General features: G+C 40.1%; 1 protein-coding gene across 1 annotated transcript in view; it reads left to right on the top strand.

Annotated features, from left to right (window-relative positions):
• PHLPP1 (PH domain and leucine rich repeat protein phosphatase 1) overlaps positions 1–23982 on the top strand; it is a 68024-nt gene that overhangs the window by 16694 nt on the left and 27348 nt on the right. Inside the window, exons 3-9 of the mRNA XM_019472055.1 lie at positions 826–992; positions 12395–12541; positions 13093–13323; positions 15358–15560; positions 17211–17271; positions 19170–19265; positions 23115–23270. Coding sequence (XP_019327600.1) covers positions 826–992; positions 12395–12541; positions 13093–13323; positions 15358–15560; positions 17211–17271; positions 19170–19265; positions 23115–23270 — 1061 coding nt within the window. The remainder of the gene's footprint in view (positions 1–825; positions 993–12394; positions 12542–13092; positions 13324–15357; positions 15561–17210; positions 17272–19169; positions 19266–23114; positions 23271–23982) is intronic.

Below are 23982 nucleotides of genomic sequence, written 5' to 3'. Positions count from 1 at the left end.
AATAAGTAAAGCAGCAGGATGCTGCTTTGATGATTTGATAAGGGTTAGAGTTGCTGTTACTTGAATTTGTTGACTATAGGTCTCTGTGGAATGACGCTAGCTATATGTGGTGCCAGGTGGTATCTCTTTAGCCTCTACAGACTGTGTTTGTTTTACCTTCCCCTTTCTAGAAAACAATGTTAAACCCCCAAATCTCAGTTTTGTTTTTGTCACGTTTTTATCACTCTTCGACAGTTTTCTAATTCATTGAGGAGAGATGAGTGCTCGGTGCTTTGCTGCTGCTGCTGTGATATTTTTTCTCCAGTAAGATATAAATGGGATAACTCTTTCTTCTGCCATTTAATACCTGCTTTTGACCCTTGAAACCAAGATAGGGTGATGACTCTTATGCCCTCGCTTCCACTCACATGTGTATACTGACCAGTCATGCAGCAATATAGAAGACTTCTGAGCTATGTTTTTGCTGCTGTTACTTGCTAACTAAAGGACTAAACTAAAGTTTATGTCAAATCTCTTATCTTTTTTTCTGGTTGTAGAGTATCGCATAACTTCATTGATGAAAATGAGTCCATTTCACGTAGTAGTTTGACAAACCTTTGCGCATTTCCCCCTGCTAGCCATCTGTGGACCTGGTTTTAGCACTGAGGCAAAGCAAGGGATCGTGGCATAACTTGCAGCAATGATGTAAACTGTTAAATCAGCTATATATGCTGACGCTGACTTCTGCTGTGCTTAAAAACAGTTTATCTTGTGCTGGTAGGGGTGAAGGAAATGTTCTTGTTTTATTACAGTTATTAACATATTGGTGTACCTCTTGACTTCCAGGTTGCATCACAACGCATAAGCTCAGTGGATCTTTCATGCTGCAGCCTGGAGCACCTGCCTGCCAACTTGTTTTATAGCCAAGACCTCACTCATCTCAATTTAAAGCAGAACTTCCTGAGGCTAAACCCTAGCCCATCCACAAATAGAGCGCTTAGTGAATTACAAAGGTAAAGTGATATGGTCCTACTGGTCTTCCTCTGCCCTTGGAGCCAAATGACCACTGGTCTGCGGGAACTTTCCTAAAAAATTACTACCTCCTCTTGTGGAGGATTGGCCTGGCTGTAATGCTTCAGAAACTGGTTAACTCTGTGTGTTAGAAACAGACTAGCTTTCATAAGAAACTTAATGTTTTTCTTGTAAACAGAAGGCTATTTTCAATCCAAAATGCAGTTTTCAGAATGTGTTGTTTTTATCTACCTACTGAGGCCACACTGTAGTTCTTCAATCTTTGACTCATGTGAGTGAATATGAGTTTGTGAGCTGCCCATCAAAGGGATGCATTCTAGGTAGGAACAGTACTGCGTGTGACTTTACTTAGAAGTTTTTTGTTACCCCCCGAGCAAAGAAAGCCCTGATTTAATAAATTCAGCCTGATTCCTGTCCTCTTTCTACTCTGCTCAACCCTAATCTTCTTTCCTAGTAACTGTGACCTTCCAGTTGTTCTTTCCACTGCAGCTCATGTGAGAATGTAACAAATGGGTAGACAGCAGCACGATCCGTGATCTGAGTGATTTAATGTATGTGTCCCAGAACTGTGGAATCAGCAGGCTTTCTGTATTCAAAAAGATGAATGTTTCCATACTGAGTATAAAACTGTGATTTTTAATTTCAGTGGTAACTGAATTGCAGAGTACCTCAGGATTATATTTATGGATGGTCTTGTTCAAGCAAAATGTTTTAAACCACATTTCTAAATCCCTTCCTCTTTGAAAAACAACTGAAAAATACAAGATGGATTATGCGGGTTGTTGTATTTTTATATAATTCCAATTTCATTCTGGAAAAACAAAAAATTTGGCATAATGGAAGATGAATGAACCCAGCAGGTCTGCTTCACAAACAAAGCAGGCAGTGATTCCAAGAGCTTATGAACAAAGTCTGGAGAGGAATACTGGATTAAATGTTCTGTGAATGTCAGTATAGGTCTCCAGATAGCAAGTGGAATTTCAGCATAAGTCAGGTGATGAACATGGACAGATAATTAATGTCTTTATTTTAATGAATTTTTACAGTTTTACAATTAAATATCAGAAAGTGTACAGGGGAGAGTTGATTATATTTTGTCCATCTACATATAGCTAATTCTGTCAGGGATTAGAAAGCACTTATAAATAATGTGATGGGCAATGTTCATTGTCTGTTTAATGTTCTCTTGTTGCTGCAGTTTTAGGAACAGCTGAAGAGTCTTGCTGAAAGTTAATAAACTGTTAAAATTTTTCTTGCTAATGTGGGCCTGAACTTGCAAGAATGAAAGAGTTCAGGTGACCAAATAAAACTCTCCTGTTTTCTGAGATTCTGCATCAGGAAAATCTGGAGAAATGGCATATACCTGGAGTGGTGCAAAACTGATTAAGTGTCTCGTTCTTCTGAGAGCTGGTCCTATTCTGTCAGTGAGTGATAGTCTGCTCTGCCTCCATTGCTTTGATCTTGCCAAGACGGCACAGGAAGGTCTGTGAACTTCTGGAGGAAAAAAAATTAATGATTAGGAAGGTTATATGACACTGTTGCAGTGGATCAGAGCCAGTGCCTCCTGAACTCCTGCCCCTTGGCGCTGACCTTCCCTCTGCCACTGCTCATGTCCTCCAGCTTTATCTTCATCCAGCACAGGCGGCATCACCCAGTGAGTGAGTAGCTGGAAGCTGCTGCTGCTCCCATTGCTGTGCCCAGTGGAAAGGGCTGTGTGAGGTGGCAGTTACTGCTGAGGGTTAGGAAGAGCAGTGCCCCATCGGTTATCTTCTGCCTCCCAACAGCAGCAAAAGCACGAGCCTGGCCCTGAAGTGCTCTCCCAAGCCATGCTCCTTTCAACCCTAAGAAACACTGTCCCAGCTTCTCCTCTTCAGGGTGGGAAAATGTGAGTTTTACTTGTGCTGCCAAAAAGCTTTGAGCCAGCTCGACTGCTGCTGTAAGTCTGCTTTTCTGTAGTGAGTAAATACACAAATATCTAGCAAGAAGGGAACACTGTATCTTTTTGAAATTATTAGTGAATCCCAGTATGAAAGCATATGCAAAGTAAGGGAAGCTCAGTCATTCCTGGGAACACAAGTTGTTATTTGACTTTTTTTTCTTTTTAATCCAATTTCATAAACCCATTTTCAGATCTTTTGGGGGTTATACGAGGTAAAACTGGACAGGATAAACCAAAAGTCTTTTTTTGTTCGCCCATGTTCTTTCAAACCACTGCAAAGCAAGTACAAAATCTCTGCTGTTCTGATTTGGTACTGTTGGCTTTTATACCAAATTCTCAATTGCTAAATTGCAGCCGCACACAGGGCACAGCACCAGTGAATCAAGCCCAGAAGTATTTAAGGCTCCAAAATAACCATGTGCTTGGATGTTGTGAACAAAATGCATTGGCATTTATATATCTACCCTTCCTGGTACAATTTTCGATTAAAATCTGGTTAGCAAGGCAGTCTAGGAAAATTTATAATTTAATAATTAATAAATTTATAAGCAGGTCTTGGTGCTAGCTGTTCCTCTTGTTAAATTAGCACCTAAAGTGTTTTATTAAATGCTCATGAATGCTGTATTTCAAAACGAGGTATGTCAAAGACAGAAGAAAATACCAACTTTTCAGCTATCCTCTGAGTAGACTTAGAAGCAGCTGGGTCATAGTAATGAGATGCTGACATATGCACTGACTTGGCAGGTACAATCAGGAATGGATTGGGAAAAAAACAAGAATTCCTGCTTTTGCTTATGCAGTTACATTGGAACAGGCTGCCCAGGGAAGTGGTTGAGTCACCATCCCTGGAAGTATTTAAAAGACGTGTAGATGAGGCACTTAGGGACATGGTTTAGTGGACATGGTGGTGTTGGGTTGACGGTTGGACTCGATGATCTTAGAGGTCTTTTCCAACCTTAATGATTCTATGATTCTTTCAGTTGTTAAAATAATGAAATTTATTGCGTTTCTGAATAAGATATTTAGTCCTGCTCAGTACATAGCATAAGTGAAAAATCTCCATCTCGGGAACCAAATTGCTGGTAGCATGTGAAGGTTTACAGAGGTGAAGATGCACTTTTTTTCCTGGTAGCTACACTTTCACTTGCTTTACTGTCTACTGAAACTTTAAGTTCTGTTGCTGTAGATACTCTGCAGCTGTGAACTTCTGTCACTGAACTGTCTGAATGTTGAAAGGTATGTACAGCTACCTGTATTTTTTTCCTACTTACCAGGGAATAAGTATTTCATACTATGTATAAAAGTAGGCATTCCGAAAATTCATCTGTGCTGAAAAAGCACAGCAAATGTTGGTACTTGTTCTCCCTCACAGTAGCTTTTTTAAAATGATAGGAAAGGGTGTTTTTCTTTTGGGGGAGAGAGGAGGTTCCCCAGTTGAAAGATTGCCCAGCTGTTGCAGTATTAGAAGCGGCTGACATGTCTTGTGATAATATCCCTACCGAGTCAGAATTTGCCTTACAGCCCTTGGTGTTTTAGCTCCTGTATACTGGAACTGGAGTGATTGAAGACATTCTGTTGTCTTAAGTTGTCACAAATTTTATTGCTTACACTCTTTTAATGTTGGTTGGTAGATTTTTTTTTTTTAACCATCAAGTTGAGATTTATATGTACACTGTGTTCCCAAACCTCACTGTCCCCTTATCTACAATGCAACTTCACAGCTCTTGTTCTGAAATGCAAACAAGAGTTCAGGCTTACTAGTTTTGCAGAGTACTATTGCTCTAGGTTTGAAGCAAATGAATAAACCATAGTCTTTATTCACTGTTGCTCTGCTTCACTGGGCTAAGCATGCTTTATATTTATACATAATTGTTTCAGTCAGTGCTGTTGGAAAAAACTGTTGGCATCAAGAATACTATTTGCTTGTTAATATTGAAAAGTAAGTTGTCAGTGTGTGGATTTTTAATATAAGCCTGTTGCAGATTTAAAAAAAAAAAAAGCAAGTGGGATGTAATAAGCCACAAAGTTTGTTTTAACGATAAACAAAATGATGCTTGCCAATTCTGTCTGAAGAACAAGTTGTTATTCTGATTGTGGTTTTTAATTATTAACAGTGATTATATGGATTTTTATCTTAAGATCTGTTGGTATCTTTTCTCTCCCAGAGCCTCTTTAGAAATCAACTGTCTTCTTGGGCATCTCAGCTGAAACTCTTCTGGGTTAGTGGCAGTAACTTCAAGTTGCATCTATAGGGTATGAGAAGGCTAGAGGACTCTGAGATATTGATGCAAGTGTTTCTGAAATCCCTTGCTACTTCAAACGGTAGGATAGCTGTTTTTTATCTGAAAACCCAGAATTTGGGGAGTCCTCAAGCTAAACCCTCTTTACAAACCCACTGTGCAGTAAGTAGGTAATTCAAAATGCAGTCATTGCTCAGAGAACACGTAGGTTCCCAGATAGTGAGGGGGGAACAGTATTAGCAACCCAACTGGTGTGAACCCAGCAGACAAGCTTGCTAGAAGTCAGGGTGAGATGTAGTTTGATCCTAGGTTGTCCCTAGAGATTGAGGAGCAGGGAAGAAAGTCTCCAGCCTGCCGCTTGGTTGGTCTCAGTGCATTGAAGTGCTCCTTGTGATTATTGCTTTTAGTGTATGAAACTGAGGTTAGCGAAGAAAGTCAGATGGATTAATGAAATGCCAAATATACATCTTCCCACTTGCCAGGCCCCACAGGGCACTGCCAGTAGATGCACTGGAAAAGATTGCTTTCTCCTTTTTTGGTTTCTGGGTTTTTTTGGTGGGGTTTTTTGGTTTGTTTGTTTGGGGTTGTTTTTTGTTGGTTTTTTTTTTTTAAGTATGCTCCTCTGGAAAGGAATTTGCTTTTAAATGCACACATTTATTGAAGTTATTTAAATGACTCCAGCTAACGTGGGGAGTGTACTACCGCAAGGAATGGAGTGCCATTGTATGTTCCACAGTGTGGGAAGGTGCTGGGAGCTTTCTCTCACACTCTGATGGTCTCAGAGCCAGGGAGCCTTACTCTTATACTAGTTTCTTCTCTTTCACTTGAAGCCGAGGACTGAAGCATAGCCATCTAAAGCAGTAGGGCAAGAAGGAGAAGTTGGTATGATATTGACAACCAGAGGTCTTCTAGTAAGAAACTTCATCCAGTGTTTGCTATATTCTGGTGCTATGTTTATTTTCTCAGTTCTGTAGCCTTCCAATATTTTTTTGCTATTTATAATACTAAAGAAGACACTTGGAATATGTTGTTTATGTAACTTTACTGCTTTTGGTTTATTCAGCTTGTAAATACATTGGAGGAAGAGTTTGGTTTTGTTAGTGCATCTTTCCAAATCTTCATGACTGGTTGTGTTCTACGTAGCTCCTGTGTACCTTTCCGAACTCAAAGTACCCTTCATGTGAATACTCGGTGAAAATCAGTGACATTTGATTAAAGAAAAATAAATTGCAAAATCAAGTTGCTACAAGTGATTAAGTGGGGAAAGTTGCAAACTTGGTTTAATGTCTGAGTCACATTGGATTTTTTTGATTTTTTTTTTAAATTGGAACAGTGAACTCCTTAATAGTGGTAGGAGAAAAATAGATGGCACTAAGAAATATGCTACAAAATAGCATTTTTAAAAATAGTGTAGTCTAAAAGTAGAAATTGCAGTTGTTAATTGGATGCAGTTTAGTGGAACTATTAGGCTAAGTACAGCAGTATCTCTTCCAAATAATGCTTCAAAAAGTAGTGAACATATTTATGGAATCCAGTTATTGTATATCAGCCTACTCCGATTTACTTGCCTATTGCTTTCTGATACGGCTTCCAAAGTAAGGGTTTTGCTTTCATGTATTTAAACATGTTTTCAGTTTGGAAGCCCACCCCTAGCTAATGCTTTTGTATTTCAAATACAAATTTCCAATATAGAGAAGGAGAATATATTTTCAGTTTTTTTCTAGGAATTTTGTTCTTCCTCTGAGCATAGTCTTTCCCCCCTAATGAAGCAGTGTGCGCTAGGTATGTTGCAGAGATTGAGAACTGTGAAGTACAGTAATGTAGGTTCAGATTATTTCCGCTAACAAAACATACATTTTGTTTTTCTTGTCTTCATGGTCGTCTTACCAACTATTTAATAGAATAAGAGCTTTATTGTTGTCTTAAGTTTGGAGGTAGTCTGGATTTGACTTAACATCTGTGGTTATTTGTATATTTTGAAAAATAACAGCCTAGATTTAAGGTTATTCCTTTTTGTGCAGTCTGTTTTCTTCTTTTTTTTTTAATACAATCTACGAATTAATTTTGGCATATAGACTCAAGTCTGTATGCCAGAATTGTTGTGCCTTTTATAGTTTTAAATACAAGCAAAGGGGAGAAATATCAGGATGACTGTTCCTGGTGTGCTGACTTGTATATTTTAAAAAATACCAGCCTAGATTTAACTTTATTCCTTTTTGTGCAGTCTGTTTTCTTCTTTTTTTTTTAATACAATCTACGAATTAATTTTGGCATATAGACTCAAGTCTGTATGCCAGAATTGTTGTGCCTTTTATAGTTTTAAATACAAGCAAAGGGGAGAAATATCAGGATGACTGTTCCTGGTGTGCTGACATAAAGGGTAGTGAAGATACCAGAATTGCAGCTATCAGTCTGCTTTTTTCTTTCTTTCTTTTTCTTTTTCCCCCATGGGTTTTAAGAAAGGGGGAAGGAAATAAAAATTCAGATAAAACTGTTTTTTCATCTATTCATTCAGCTATGGAGAAATTGATAATTAATGGGTGAATTTGTTCAAGTTTCTTCTGACTTGACCAGAATCAATCTTTGCCCTCAAACTGTGACCCTCTTTTCCTGAGATGACTTTACTCCATCTGTTCTTGTGTGGTATGACGTGAGCTACTTGGTGTCTGGATGAACAGGAGTCTTGTCGAGAGAAACGGAGTGGAAAACACCAGCAGAGCTCCTCCTTCCTCCTCTCTGTTATCTATTGAAAACTCCTTTGTGCCCAGGCTGGGGAGGGCTGCTGTTGACCTCAGTTAGGCAAAGCCTTCACCTGCAGCATCCAAGTGAATCTCCCTAGCTGTTGCAGAAACAGCCTACCTCTGTTCAGCTGTCTGGACAAACTTAGCAGGGCAAGAGGGCTGGAATAGTTCATTTTAATTGTCTAACTAATTTAAGGCTTTTACGACGACACCTTTCTGGGAAGGAAAATGCTATGACAGTATTTCTGGTGCTAGGCTAGCTGCTCCCTTAGGCAATAAGGCTATGGATGGGCAAATCTGACGCAGCTGCAAAAAGGCAGTAAATGGGACCACTTATTTCCAAGGAGGAAATCGGTGCGTCAGGTTTATATGGAAGTTCTCTTTATTAAGTTAGTGGCTAAAGTAGCAGGCCTTCATGAAGGTGGCAAGTTGTAGTTCAGTTCCAACAGCATCAATCTGCTCGGAAATGGTGTTGGAGCTGAGGGACAGTTGTGCTGCTGCTTGAAATGATGTTCAACTGCAACCACAGCATAGTCATGAGAGCCCAAATACTGGAGATAGTATTGGGAAAGTGATGGTTTTCCTTAAGCGGAGTCCCTTATTAAGCCGTGTCTTCTGTTTTGGGTGTAGTAAAATACTGCTCTTTAATTGCTTTTGGTAAGAGTAGGGCAAGACTGGTTTTGTCAGACAAGTCTGTTACGGCTGCATTTCAATGACCGTGTATGGCCAATTCGAATATACTGTTCCCCACACCCCACCTCACCCCCCAAACATAGTGGAACACAAATGCTGTACTGTGTAATGGAAATTCCTCTGCTGTGCACATCGGGCAGATCTGAATTTGAAATTACTGTGTCAGTTCATTGCTTTGCCATGATACAAACTTCTCGTTAGTCCCTCTCCTCATTTTGTGTATGTCAAACTAAAACCACTCCTGAAGTGGCAGCTTCAGGATTAAGTAAGTGGGCATTTTTTGGCTCAATTATGGCAATTAGTGTTCAGTCATATTGCACGTTTAAACTCAAGGGTTGACATGTCAACATTTTGCTCTAGCTTAAAGTAGGACTATTTTTGGTCAGAGAAGTGAGTGTTTATATATTGGTCATTATGATAGAAAGCTTAGTAAGCTAACCGAACGTAGCATGTTGAGAGATTCTGTTCTTCAGGTTGACTTTTTTTTAACAGATAGCAAAGTCTGGAACCAGGGAAGGAGGGAGAAGAGGAAGGAAAAACATTGCCTTTTCTTCTTTCCAGCAATGCCATAAGGGCAGCATCGATGTGCGCCCCTGCTTCTGGTAGGAGTAAAGATTTGGGTGTGAGAAAACAGCAAAGATGTTGCTCTGTAACATCTATTTAAAGCCTGACACTGTGAAAACTCAGCAGCAACAGAAAACTTGAGTCTGTAGAATACTTCTCTCCTACCTTATTTATATTGATGCTACAAGTGCTACTAATGCTACTGATTGTTTATAGTGCTTCTTATATGTAGATAGATTTACAATTTAGCATTTTAAATGTGCAGCATGACAGTGGTCCGTAATGGAAGTGCACCAACCCATTTGCGATGTGGATAGTGGGATAGATGAGAAGTAGACTTAGATCTTAAATTTGAGCAAATGTTTGGCTTAGTAATGTTCTGTATGTGACAGTGCTCCGTGAGGAGGAATGCGACTTCAGCATTTTGTAAACGAACATGTTTACAAAGGAAGAGAAAATATCTTTTTCCTGCCAGTTGTCTTAAATTAATCTGTTACCTTTAACTAAGCTTATGGTGTCTGTCTTTCAGCTTTTCTTTAAATGTGATTTGAGAATGAACTCTCCTTTGTGGATTATTTGACATACACTTAGATGTGCATTTTCAGTTTCTGTATAAGTATATCCAATACTGGATGTACTACTCATCCTCCCTTACATATTATATAGACCTGATAACCAGTTCAGTTCGTGTCCTTAGTAATTAGATTACTCACAGAAGACCCTTAATAAACACACATTAAAGCATACATTAGGGTAGTAGAGATGTAATCCGGATACATTTGGGAGGGGGTTGATTTCCCCCCCTCCTTTGACCTAGGACAATCATACACAAGAATGTGTGCAGAAAACTTTGAAGCTGAACACTGCATTGGAGTTAGTTAATGTATTTCTTAGCTTCCTTCACCACCCCCGTCCCAGTCCTCTTTCCTCTGTGTATGAGCTTGATCTTCTGTAATTTTATCTCAAGATTGTATGTGGGGTCTTCTAGTAGATTTCACTTGCCTCAGGGCTTTTGCCCACTAAACTGTTCTTCTGAGACTTCAGAGCGGCACAGGTAAAGGCTGTAGCCTCGCTGTTGATTCATAAATGACTTAATTCTTTTTTCATGGTTGACTTGAAAATTGGAATGGTTGCATTTTGATGTTTCTTCAGCAGCTTAGTTATTTTGACTTAATCTTCCTGTCTTCGCTACTATTTTTGCACTTACCTAAATACTGAAAAAAAAATGTAGTTTCTAAAGGCCCCGGAGTCTGCTACTTAGAGCACTCTTGTTTGTATTTGCAGTTGACTTTGAGGAAGATACGGGACAGCTGTTCCACCACAGAATCACCCCAAATTTCAAGGCAGTATATCTGTGGCCTAAATCTACAGTTATCTTCAAGATAAATGCAGGATTGTGGGTTTCGGTTCTAGGTTTAAGATTTTTAAGCCCTTTCTCTCAAAATAGAGGAATAGGAAGGCATAGTGTTTAAAATGTGCATTTTTTTTCTGGCTAGCAGCCCTCATTAACATCAGCTAGCTTACCCTAGCCTCCTTTTTATTTTACAGTTCTCCCTTTAGAGATACATTAGTCACTGTTTCTGCACAGTAGCATTTTTTTCCCTGCAGCAGTAATTTGATTGCAGGATTTCATTTAGTCTCCATCTAACTCTGTTCCAAACTACTTCTGCCTCCAGCATGGCACAGGGTGTTCAAAATCTGTGGTAACTCTGGCCATGATTTTCCCTTTTTTTTTTTCTTCTGCCATCTTTGCGCCAAAATACCAATAGAGAGCACGGTATTCCCTTGCTTCCTGCAAGCCGTTGTAAATGTTAAGTGTATTTGTAAACTTTAAATGTATTTATAGCCTGTCTTTTGGGGTAAAATCCACACTTCACTTACAACCCCCATCAAACTACGATTTGAAGGCACTACTTACATTTTCATGTTGAGTTTTAGTCAGTGGCATTAGTTTGATTTAGGCAATACTAAAGGTGCGTGCCACCATCCTCAGCTGGTGAGGATTTCTAAGAGTTTTTTGCCATTAAAACTTTAATTTTTTAAACTTTTTTTTGATGTGTGTTCTGTCTGTGTTTTCTGGTCGGGGGAGGACAAAGTGCTTTGAGATAAGAATGTGCTGGGCCGATGCAGAGGCTGTGGATGCACTGGTACATGCTGTTGGAGATTACTTTCACGTGGAACAGCAGCGTTCATAGGTGCAGTTTTGCTTCCATCGCCATGTTATATAAAAGCCTGTTCGCACAAATAAAGGACTTGAGCCTTAACGAAGGGAAAACGAAGTCCAAATAAAATATCCTGGCGTAAACCATGCCAGAAAAGAAACTTCCTCCCATCTATCGGAATCTGACACAGATCTTTTCATTCATCCTTTTACTTGCCTTTAGGCATACCTCCCAGTGGTTGTTAGGCAACCGTAATAATGTTGCTGAACATGCAGGCTGGCTAATTGGATTGTCCCCTTCTTGGGTTTTTTGTTCAGTCTCGGTCGTCTTTAATAAGGCAAGCACATGCAGGTTGCTTCGTTGGCTGATGTGATAAACCAAGGGGCTTTTAAGAGTTCTGTGAAATGTCAAGGGCAAAACTTTGAAATCTATGCAAGCTTTGACATCGTACTTAATCAAGAGTGTAAGAATTTACCTCTGTCACTACAGAAGTCTTGCTAAATTCTGCTTTAATTCAGCAGATTTCCCAGCTGTATTCAAACCAGCCTATTCTAATGAGAATTTTTGGCTGAAAGGCAGTATCTACTCACATGAATGGAGCTGAGCTGCACCACAAAAATGTAGTGTTCAAATAGGCTGAGAATTTCCTGCGCCTTGTAACCAGTGTCACTAGGGTAGTCTTACTGGCAAGAAATGTGTTCAGAAAAATAGCAATGCTGTAGTACAGGATGCGATGCCCCAGAATAAACGACATATATCATAAGGATGGCAAGGGGTTTGTTCTTTGTTACGCTCGTACAAAAATATATTTAGCGTGTTGTTCAGGAGGGCCTGTTTCTCTGTGCCAGCTTAACATGAGTGAATTCTTGCAAGTGGTGTTGAACTTGAGTGTCTGGTAGTTTCCCTGGTTGTTCTGAGTACATAAACTAAAAATGCATGTGACTTGCATTTACATAACCAAACTTACCTTGTATTAATTAATGCAAGGCAATTTGGTGTGGCTTATGTCTCCCTTTTTTTTTATTTTTTCTTATCTCATTGTAGATTCACCAAGTTGAAGAGCCTTAACCTTTCCAATAATAATTTAGGAGACTTCCCACTGGCAGTCTGCAGTATTCCAACCCTGACTGAACTCAACGTGTCCTGCAATGCCCTCAAAAGTGTTCCAGCAGTTGTAGGCGAGATGCACAAGCAAGTATTTTCGTAAAACTTAGTGTACACAGACTGATAATATAGACAACAGGCAGTTTCATGACTGTACGTAATCTTGCTATGAGAAACAGTTTAAACCTACTGGGTTTTGTCAGAGGAGACTGGTTTGTAGATCTGCATGGAAACAGTTGTGAGTTGCGGGTGGAGGGGAAGCACCCTTTGTGTCTCAAAGCTCTTCCAGTCCCCAGTATTTGACACAAGGGTCACCTTCATGGTGAAGATGATCTTTAAACCGCCTTGCTTATGTACTTCAGCCATCATACAAGTTGCGGTTCTGGAGATGTTTGAAGATACGATACAACTGCCTAGCACAGCCTGCATTTCATAGTTGCAAGGCTTTTAATTATTTGGTTGATACCTTCTGTAGCAGATGTTAAAGCATTATTCCTTAACATTTTTCTTTCTTCTGCCCTTTTCTATATTTTATTTCACTGTAACTGCAGCAGATTTGTGTGTTTATAGGAAGGAAATGTGATTTAATAGGTCACTCACTTTCTTCACTCTCCCTTCCCCTCCCCTGCCTTTAATAGCTTGCAGACATTTTTGCTGGATGGCAACTTTCTCCAGTCCCTTCCTGATGAACTGGAGCATATGCATCAGCTCAGCTACGTGAGTCTGTCCTTCAACGAGTTCACTGACATTCCAGGGGTGCTGGAGAAGCTGACCGCCATGGATAAGCTCTGTATGTCAGGAAACTGCATGGATACCCTGAACCTACAGGCATTAAAAAGGATGCCTCACATTAAACATGTGGATCTAAGGTACGTATTTGAAAAAGGGGAAAAATAAGTGGGTCTAAATTATTGGTATTGAAATGGTTTCTCTTTGGCTGTCAGAATAGCCCCTGGGTATGAGTCTGTTGTGTTAGTCCATTGAACCATGTTTCTGGCAGTGTTACGTAACTCACAGCACTTGCCGTGACTTAGCACCCTTCTTTGAGGAAGAGGTAGCATTTAGGGGGATCAATAGTTAGGAAAACGGGTTGGGGAAATTAATATTTATACCAAAAACCAGAACAAAACAGTGCCTGGGACAGTAGTGACTTCTGCAGTTCTAGTTGGGGCAGTGTTAATATAATACAAATGATAGTCCCTGACTCAAAAAGCTTCTGTCTGAAATGTTAACAGATGTGTGAGATGAAGAAAAGGGCAGTGAAGGTGAGAGGACAAAAATGGATATTTTAATATTTCTTGGTATGTTAAAAAGCCTAGTCCACCATGAGTAACATTATTTTATTGATGCTCTCAGCAGAGTCTAAACAGATCCTTATTACAAATGGCTCTGGTATGAGGTGGTTCTTTATTCTTACGGTCTTTGGGGAAGCCAGCTTCTGCAATCAGCTGAGCAATGCTCAGTTCAGAGCCTGGACCATGAGGTCCAAATAACAATGAATTTTAGAACCATTTAGTTAAATTAAGCTCTTCAAGCTAAAACTTAGCTCGTTTGTACTGTGCTGTACCGTACTGCTGTGTAGCTGTCAGACTTTGCAATCAAGGAAGGGCCAGCAGAAGTTAAAAAACCAGCTAAAATAGATGGATGAATTCTGAAGTGTATATGGTGGGGTTAAAATATGTCTCTGTGTTTGTATGTATGTTAAAAGCAAATAAATAAACTGGCCTTAGTGTAGGGATGCTGTGGCTGAGCTGGCCATGAGTTCCAGCAGTGCAGCTCCAGCCCTCTCATTGTCTGCCGCATCCTTTCCGCACCAAGCAGCGAACAGTGGTTCTTCGTAACGCTGCCTGGAATAGTAAATGTCAAATGCGTTTGTAAACTGCACTTGCTGCACAGTGAAGTGCTTTGCTTCGGTAAAATCAGAAGGAAGCACTGCTTGGAAACGGAAAACAGAAAAAGTAGGCTGTGGTATTGGAGGGGGCATATTACCCATTTTCTTTTAATTGGATGATGTAGCTATTCTGAAAACGCAACTGTTACACAGAGGGCAACTCTGTGAAAGCAAGAGTAACAACAGAACTGCAGGTATGTGCCCTCATCCTCGCTTGGGAGGCTCAGTGGGCCGACAGAAATCACTATATCGATTTTAGTGTTCTGGTCAGAGCTGAGAATTTGAAACTGAACTCTTCGGAGTGCTCTGCCATCTCAAACATTGCTGGGTTATAGGTAATCTTATTTCAGTTGTAACTTCTGGGGAAGTTGCTGAGTATTGGCAGTGTCAATGCACTGCAGTGAAGATGTGATAAAACCTGTTCTCTTTCTGACACACCCACCCATCTTGGGTTTCTGCTTTGTTTTCTTTCAACACCCATTTTCAGGCCTCTGAATTTGCTTGCTGTGGAACATGGCAAAGCAAGAGGCAAATATGGGAATTCATAAATCTCAATTTGGCCTTTCAACAAGGCAAGAGACTCCAGTATCTGCAGGTTACTCGTATCTGCCAGGCTTCTCCAGCAGATGCTCGTGACAGGCCAGCAGAAACTATAGAGGTTTTGTTCTTTTTGAAACTATCGGTCACAAATAACAGCCAAATCATCTTTTATTTTTATAGATACAATAGCAGTAATACTTACATTCTTGCAGGGCTTTTTATCAGTAGTTTTCAAAGCAGTTTAGAAAGGAACTTGGTGTCATCATTCCTTTGTCATGATGGATAAAACAACAGAGCTGATCCATCCTGCGTTTAAAATACCATAACAAAGGGGAAAATATTTAAAATCAACCTTGATCAGAACCTGGAGGCATGCTAGTTTAATCCAGCACAACTGATTGTAGAGTGGGCATTGGTTTGTCAGCAGGAGCCTGCCACGTAACTACACTTAATCTCCTTTTTTGTCTGCAAGATTGAATTCAATTAGGAGATTGGAGGCTGATGAAATAGATTTTCTGCATCATGTGACCCAACTGGATCTTAGAGACAACAAACTTGGGGAGCTGGATGCAACAGTTTTCAACAATGTCGAAGTGTTACACTGTGAACGGAATCAACTGGTAACCCTCAAAATCAGTGGATATTTTCTCAAAGCGCTGTACGCTTCCTCAAATGGTAAGTGTGTTTTCAGGGCAGCTGTGTGGTATTGTCATCCGACTTCTGGTTTTCGTACCTGGTTCTCTGTGGGATGCTTATGGAGTGCAGGGCACGTAATCAGGAGGCTCTTGACATGATCCTTGGATAAAAGGGTTTCGCATGTGCCGTGTCATGCTACTGCCAATTCTGAGCTTAGAAGTGACTTCCAAATAACACCGAGCTACTGATTTGGAGGTTTCAAGACTGTGAAAATCTTAAAATTTGGGCTGAAATTCCTCTCTATGTCAACAAGGAGGGCTCTTGAGGTTGTCAGTTTTTTGGGTTGTATTAATGTGTTGCTTTACCAAGGCAAATAGGAAATTTATTGCTTTTCCCCAGAGTTGAGAAAGTTTGAACAAGTGGCCGTTTGTGAGACAAACTAAAACAATATATATTTTTGCTATTACCTCTAGCTGCTTACTCTGGCCAGAAAGCTCCAAAATTGTAATGCGTAACTTCATTTGTATTCAATGATAAAAATAATGCAGCATTTTCCAGTTGAATAACTCCTGTGTTCCATGAATAGGATTTGTTTGATCTGTCTCTGGAAGCTGCTATTACTTAAAATACTCAGTTTGCACCACCATTTTTATTGGTTGGAGTAGTTTGGTATGGAATAAACAAAATGCAAGCTCAGAGAGCTGTGAATTTTCTGAACAGTCTGCACTACCTTTAAAAGGCTGTCATCTTAATGATATCCAAGCCTGTGCCTTCATTAAGTATTCATGCCAGGATCCTTGTAGCTGAGAAAAGTTAACAATCTGAGCATGTGCTGTGCAATGTGAGCTGAGAACCCAAGTCAACCCCTATCTTGCAATCAATTGCCTGTTTGGTCTTGCTGTTCCTCCTGGCTATTCTCTCTTTGCACCCTCAGCCACCTTGTTTTAGTCTCACCTTCCAAAGGAACTGTGATGCTTGTTACATTTTCACTTTAGTGAATTTTCTGTACACTTAAATAAATGTCTGCTGGTTTTGCTTCAACCTTAATGCTAAGCACTAGCTACCTAAAAACCTTAGAATGTGAAATATTATTGAAGCAATCAAAATATAACATTACTAGCAGTAGTTGAGATGCTACAAAAGGTCTGTAAGGCTGCCTGAACCAGCAACTCCACAGGGATGCAAAGACTCATGTAATGTGTTGAAAAATTCTCTGGATCTTGCCATGGCATGGAGGACTCTGGTGTATTCTGTTGCATGGAACTTGCTGTTCCACAGTGGGGAGTCTCCCTTCTGTGCCTGTACCATTAGTGACCAGTAAAAAAAAAAGTAGAGCAGGTTTGTGACTGACTATTCTGGGCAGAGGGTTGCGGAGGTGAAGTTACAGCTCTGGGACAAAAATGGAAAAATGAGAATTTGCCATGAAACTTATAAAATCCTCCAGTTTCTCCTCTCTGATCAGTTATGCAGTGTCTGTCATAGCAAGTACAACGTAATACAGCAAACATACTCAGACATAATAAAGAAACAAAACTCAGTTTACAAAGGTTCAGATCCTCTGAAGGTGTTCAGGTTACTGACTTGTTCTGAAATCTCTCGGGGTTGGCTGCTTAAAGTCACTCTTATGGAACAGCCATTTAAGTGCAAATCTTTATCACCACTTCTGTTTTTATTTATTTTTCCCCCTAGAACTTGTTCACCTTGATGTGTATCCAGTTCCTAATTGCCTGGCTTATATGGATATTTCTAGGTAAGTATGTTTTTTCTTGGGCCTGTAAAATATACGTCAGTGAGGCTTATGGAAAAATGACATTCACTGGTATTTTACTGGGAGGGAGTGGGGGCAGGAATTGGACCTTGAGATATGAGAAGACTGATTTTCAGAGTTAGAGGATGGGCTTTTTTCTACTGGCCAGTTCTTCCCTGCTTCCTTTTTGTGGATTTACCTTTTTATTTTTTTCAGTGCTAAAAGCAAAATGTGCCTTTATAGTTAAAGGAAAAGAGTTTCCCTGATTTAAAGATTTCCTATCTTATACAGATACAACACGATGATTCAAACGTGCACCAATATGAGACATGTACAGAAGTTCCTTTCTGGATATGTCTGTGTCACAAGCCCAGTGTAGGTGATGACTTGGTAGTTTACTCATCAGTACGGCAGCTCCTGCAGCTCTTTGTTGTTCTCCGCAGCCCTGGCTGCTGCAGGGATGTCTGCAGTTGCCATTTGAATGCATCCGTAAATCTCACCTTAACAAAGGAGGTGGGATAAGGAAAGAAGTGGAAAAGGAGTTGTTTTATTTTGTTTTACAATTTAAGGTCTGAATCTGGAAAACATTTTATACATGTGTATTAATGAATTACTCATCTGCATGTTGAAGTGATAATCTCATTCATTAAAAAGCCTGCTTAAAGCACTCTTAAGTTGTTGAGGGTGATTGTAACAATTAGTGAGTTAACCTGGGTGAGTGGCCATCAACTTCAAAGTTTCATCAACCATGAGTTACTCCCATTGTGCACCTGAATGTAACACACAGGTGTGGCTAAATAAGTGTGATTTCCTGAAAAGCATTCTTTGTAAAGCTGTGTTCTCCGTTTAGCTGTAAATGAAATTGGTGCAGAATGCATGATTTTTATCACAAAACCCTTTTTGTGCCTCAGTTCAGCAATGGCATTGTAACTAAATGGGTAGGGTGTCTTTAGCTTCTTGGCTTGCTTGGAATTTGGGAAATCTGTTTGAGATTGAAAAGGAAGCTATCTGAGGATGAGAGGTTGGTTTGCTATCACATATTTTGGTTAAAGGCTATTGCATGAATGAACTATAGGATACAAGTACATGAATGCGCATGAACGTTGATTTATGTTCATGCTGTGTAAGGGTCCTATTCCTGAACTTCAAGTCTGTGAGTGCCTGAATATTATTTGATGCCCAGTTTTGCATCTGTGTATGCTAACTGAAGTAGTGATTATGTGAATGCACATGCACACAATCTCCTCCATGTATTTTGTGCTGCTAATTTTTGTCTTTAAGGCAGGATACATGGGTGCCCCACTGTGCCTAGCTGCATGTTTTCAGTGCAATATTTGGAAAAACTTACCTTGAAGAACTGAATTTTTAGAAGGGTTAGTTTCTGTGAAGACAAATGCAAGAAAAGCAAAATGCTTGACTTTAAAGATACACAAAAAAAGATTTTGCTCTATTCAGTGAGATAGCTGAAGAGTGGGAGAGTGGATTTCAGGATTGAATTTATGAGGGACTGAAGAGGTGTGTTTCAACTGTGTAGGGCGTGAATATTTTCTGAGGAATATCTCACAAATTTTCTTCTCCATGGAGAGACTTCTTCATCCTCGATATTCTGATATTCTTAATACTTTTCTTCCCCGATAATTTGGAAGCAGCTTTTTCCATTTTCTTAGTGGCTGCACATCTAGAGAGATAATAATGCTGTTAGCTTTCTTGCCCCCTCACTCCGGACCTTACTGCACTGGTAGTGCCCTTAGAGAAGGAGGGGTGATACAATCTCATAGTAAACTTATCATGTAGCAGATTTATGTCCTGCAGGTATCTGTATCTCTCTTGAGGCTGTATTCTTAATAGTCTTACATCTCGATTATTGTTTAGTTATACCTCTTTGTGTTGTTTATTCATAGAAATCACTTGGAAAACCTGCCTGAGTGGGTATGTGACAGCAGGAAACTGGAAGTGTTGGATGTTGGCCACAATCAGATACGTGAGCTGCCTGCCCGGTGAGTCTTGCAGACCAGTTGCACAATGTGGAACAGGATAAGCAATTCAGAAATAATTGCTGATTCAGTGTTTAGCTTGTTCCAGTGACTCTCAGGCCCGTTTTATCTTTTGTTTGATTTTATTTTTACCTTGTGGGGTGTCGTCATGCCTCAAGCTTCCACCCAGCCTTTCTTCTTTTACTTTCATGCAGAGAAAGCAATGCCTTTCAACTCCAGGTGGAAGTTTTGAAGCTGTTCATGCGGCTGTTCAGGCAGGAAAGCCCTTCATTTTTAATACTGAATATTAAATATTTACAGCCATAACTTTGCATGACAGTTTAGAGATCCAGAACTCGTAACATAGTTTCAGTGGTGCCTAGAGACTCCTGTTCACAGCCCTGTTTGAGTGAAAAAGGGCTGAGAGGAGAAGGTTAAGCCTCATCAAGCAACTAGAGCAATTGCCTTTGCTACAAAGATGATCTCTTTTCCGGGAGCCTAAACTTAAAATTGATAAATACAAATGATAGGAAAGCAAGTGAACAGGAAGGAAAATAGGAGTTGAGTTTAAATAATAAATGGTTCTGATTAGTTTTTTCTAGAGAGACCTGTTCCAAGTGAGTATCCTGGTCAGGTGCTGGTATTGAGAATTTTTGAGTCCCTGACTTCACTGGAAGAGAGCTGTAATTCTTGGCTGCTCTGTACGCTTTAAAAGAGATGTTGTGAAAGGGAGAACATACTGGGCGCAACGGGTGAAATTGCGTGGGGATGTGCAGAGCCATTGAAGATTGTAGACAGCTAGTATATGATGAGCTATTAAATACTGTCCTTACAGAGCTGTACAGCACAGAAGAGCATCAGAAACCAAAAAGGATAGTTTTGTCTGGGTCAGATGAATGTGCCATATGGTGTAAACTGGCAGTTTTAGTGTCATAAATGGAAAGAGAATAGATTTCAGAAATGTGGGCAGAAAAGGGTGTGAGGAGATTTACCGAGCAAACTAATAGGCTAACATGCAGACTATTAATCGCTCTGTTTTTTCACACAAAGTGAAACTGCGCCTACTCAGAAGGTGGGGGGAGCAAAAGTGCATTTGCCTTTCATTTGCACTTCATAACAGCAAGGAGTATCAAGGCATACCGGATATCTTTGAGAGATTAATGATTAGCTGAAATTAGGTACAGTCAACATCCCACTTGTCTCTCCTCCCATCTTATCATTAACCCCAGGAAACAGCTTATCTTTGAAAGCTCTTCTTTGTAGTATGTGTCTAGATAGCTTAGCTCCTAATAAGTCAGCTCAGCTTTAAGGCCCAGATCAAAACACAGGCTTTGAACCTCTGTTAAACTTTAGGGAAATTTGAGTCTGGATTCAAATGCAAATGGATCAGGCGTATAGACCTACTGTTAAGTATCAGGTAAATACTAGTGCCCAGTAAGTGCGTTCATGTGCACTGCTGTGTGCTTTTCCTTCTACATAGAATAGCACTCTGAAAACCTGTGAAGTGAGTGAGCAGGACTCTCTAGGAGGATGCTTGCAACTCTAACCACAAATGTTCAAGCCTTGGCTGACCAGCAGTTTCTTGGAATCCTGAAGGTTGCACCTAATCTAAGCAAACTACAGTTGGTGCTATGGGCATTCGCCTCTTGAAACAGAAAAACAATCCTTGAAGACAAAGAGTTGAAGCAGTTGAGATAGAGGGCTGTGTACTGATGTTTGTCTCAATTAAAGAAAATAGGAACAAGGTACGCTGGGCTGTAATGCAGCCATTTCTGCTTTAAAAGTACTGAAAAATAACAAAAAGGGTACTTAGTCTTAGCTATGCAGGACAAATTCATTTTCCTAAAACTCACGTTGCCAAAGATTCCCCAAAGAAAATGGAAATGCTTCTATTAAGAGTTGCCAAAATGTCCTTGCTGCCACCAGTGAACAAGATGTCTGTCTGTATTTTTGTTCTTTTTTGTCTGTTTTTTTAAAAGATCTGTTTGTATTCAACATTGTGTTCTCTTGAACAGTTGCTTACTAAAGGAATTGGTTGAATGCTTTTACCAAACGATGTTTTCTCAGAAGATGCTGAGCGGCGTGCTTGTCCTTAGAACTTTTTGATCCCATCAAAACTTCCAGTGGGAGTTGGGCAAGTGGGAAAGCTGCCCATAGGGAAGAGCAGTCCCAGCATCCTGGTTCCCCACCCAGCTTGAGAACTAGGTGTCCCAGGCTCATCAGGAGCTTGCTTAGTTAAATGCTGGTGGTTCAATCGCTCTTCAGGCAGCCCAGTTCCTTTGGTGCTTGTGTAACTTGGAAAATAAGAGAGAACAAACAAAATCCCAAAGACTTACTCAGTTCTTCTAAATTATTTATAAAACGTATTTTCATGGAAAAGGTAATTGCTAAGGTTTTTGCCATGATTTGAACTTTTTTTATTTTAAAATGGCACTGCTCCTACCCATCCAAAAAAAACCCCCAAAGCGATAAATTTTTTTGGAGACGTTGGTAACCAATTTTGCTTTTTCCTGTAATGTTTGGTGTTGATGATACTGGCCAATCTTGATTAGGAAAGGAAATAGAATAGAAAGGCAAATCCGTAACTGAGAGAGATTTTCAAGTAAAAGTGGAGTGAAACAAAAATGGTTAAATGATGAAAACGTAATAGATATGCTTATCACTGTATGATAAGTCTCTTCACCCTGTGTTGAGCCTTCTGGAATAATACAGCTGGCTGTTGACTTGTATCCATGGTCATAACGCGGACGATCCAGCCAACTGAGATAACTGTTAACACTGGCGCACAGATACGGAGTATGACTGTATCTGTCAAGGGGAAAATACTCAGCATACTTCATTGATTATTTTGGCACAATAATCCGATGACCTGATGTATTGTAGGGAAGGGGGGCGGGGGGAGGCTTTTTATGTGTATTTGGGTCATTGTAACAGAGGGAAGATTTTTGCTTTAATGCTGAGTAATTTAAGAGTTTTTGATTGAAACAGGTCAGCATGATGCACAGGCCTGCCAGATTAAACAGTACAGTAGTGGGAATGTAAGACAGGTGGCAGATGAAGAATAATCTTTTTTTCTTAATTTGCTGAAAGTGGTTGCCGTTCAAAATCAAGAGTTGCTCCATTTTTGAGGTCTTTAGGTGCAGATTTTAAACTCCTTATTATGTTGTTTATCCTGCAAATTTTAGCTTTACTATTTAATCAAAACAGCTGTTTGTTCTTGTCTCTTTATGTTGCCCTCTTCTCCCCCTCCCCTTCTCTCCCAGCCCCCCAAAAAATGGAGCAGGGTGATGGGACTCCAGGTCATCTATCGCTTGTAAAAGCTCAAGAAAGTAAAGCCGATTAGATAAATTTCATTCGCTGTAGAACTGGAAAGGAGGCTTTATGTTAGTCTGGTATTAACAGAAAAGGAAAATGGGGGGGTGGGGAATTGCATTGGATTATGAGTCAGCACATGATGAATAGAGCACTATGAAGCTTGTGGGGTGACTGGTGATTTCACCCACGCTCCTGAAGTTCTTCCATTAGCTAGGGGGATCCCACAAGTGCAGTTTTCTGCAGCCATTGTTAGCAATTACCTCCTTCACTGTCGTGCTTCTATATTCATGTTTTATACAGTGCAATAAGATAACCCTTTCTCACTACTTTCACTCCTGAATCATCCTTAAACCTCCTTCCCTGTATCTGAACAACCTTTTTAAGAAGTTGGTGGAGAGTGGGAAGACATTCTTGGATCTGTGCGTAATTAATACCAAGTCTGCTAATCAGTTGGCTGAATCACTTTCTTGTAATGAACTGTGATATTACACCTAAATTCTCAAAGCAACTCTTTTGGTTTAGATTTTTCTCATTTTTGGTGTTTTTTATTTCTCTAAGGTTGTTTTACAGTAGTAGCTTGCGTAAGCTGCTGGCAGGACATAACATGTTGGGAAGGCTACCAGATCGGTTCGAACGAACGCAAGTGGAGGTCCTGGATGTGCAACACAACCAGCTCCTTGAACTGCCATCTAACCTGCTTTTGAAAGCAGACAGGTAAGTATACAGAAATTTGATCTCGACTTGCGTGTGAGGAACCTTGCTTTGTGTGTTACTTCCTAGCTGAACGGGTAATCTGAGGTTCCCCTAATTTGAAAGTTGCCAAGCCTTGTGTGGTAAGAACAGATGTCTGCCCAACTCACCAAAATGCATTCTTTTTAGTCTGGTTTTGTTGCCTTATATGGTTGCTTCTTTTTCCCCACCAAGCTCCTGCTGAACACCTACTTCTTGAAATCTAGCTGTAAAGTGAAGCACATGCTATTTTCTGCTACATACACTGAGATGGATTAGTGGCAGTTTCTTTAAATACATATTTCTTAGGCTTGTTTGATGGAGTGTGAAAGCTTTTTTTTCCCCTTCAGTCAGAGGCTAGAACTTATTTATACCTGTCAAACAAAACAAAATCTGTGCATAAGGCTGTTAGAATAACTCAGTTATTCCCCTGTCCTTGCTTTGTGAATTTTTTATGCCTTTCAAATGTTTCCTGGCTTGCATCAGAAATAATGTGGCCAGCAGGACTAGGGAAGGTCCCCCTGTACTCAGCACTGGTGAGGCCGCACCTCGAATACTGTGTTCAGTTTTGGGCCCCTCACTACAAGAAGGATGTTGAGGTGCTGGAGCGTGTCCAAAGAAGGACAGCGAAGCTGGTGAAGGGTCTAGAGCACAAGTCTTACGAGGAGTGGCTGAGGGAACTGGGGTTGTTTAGCCT

Source organism: Aptenodytes forsteri, unplaced genomic scaffold (assembly GCF_000699145.1).
Source record: "Aptenodytes forsteri isolate BGI_AS27 unplaced genomic scaffold, ASM69914v1 Scaffold81, whole genome shotgun sequence".
NCBI classification, from domain to species: Eukaryota; Metazoa; Chordata; class Aves; order Sphenisciformes; family Spheniscidae; genus Aptenodytes; species Aptenodytes forsteri.
Note: the sequence above shows the minus strand (reverse complement) of the source record. Positions and strands in the feature narration are given on the sequence as shown.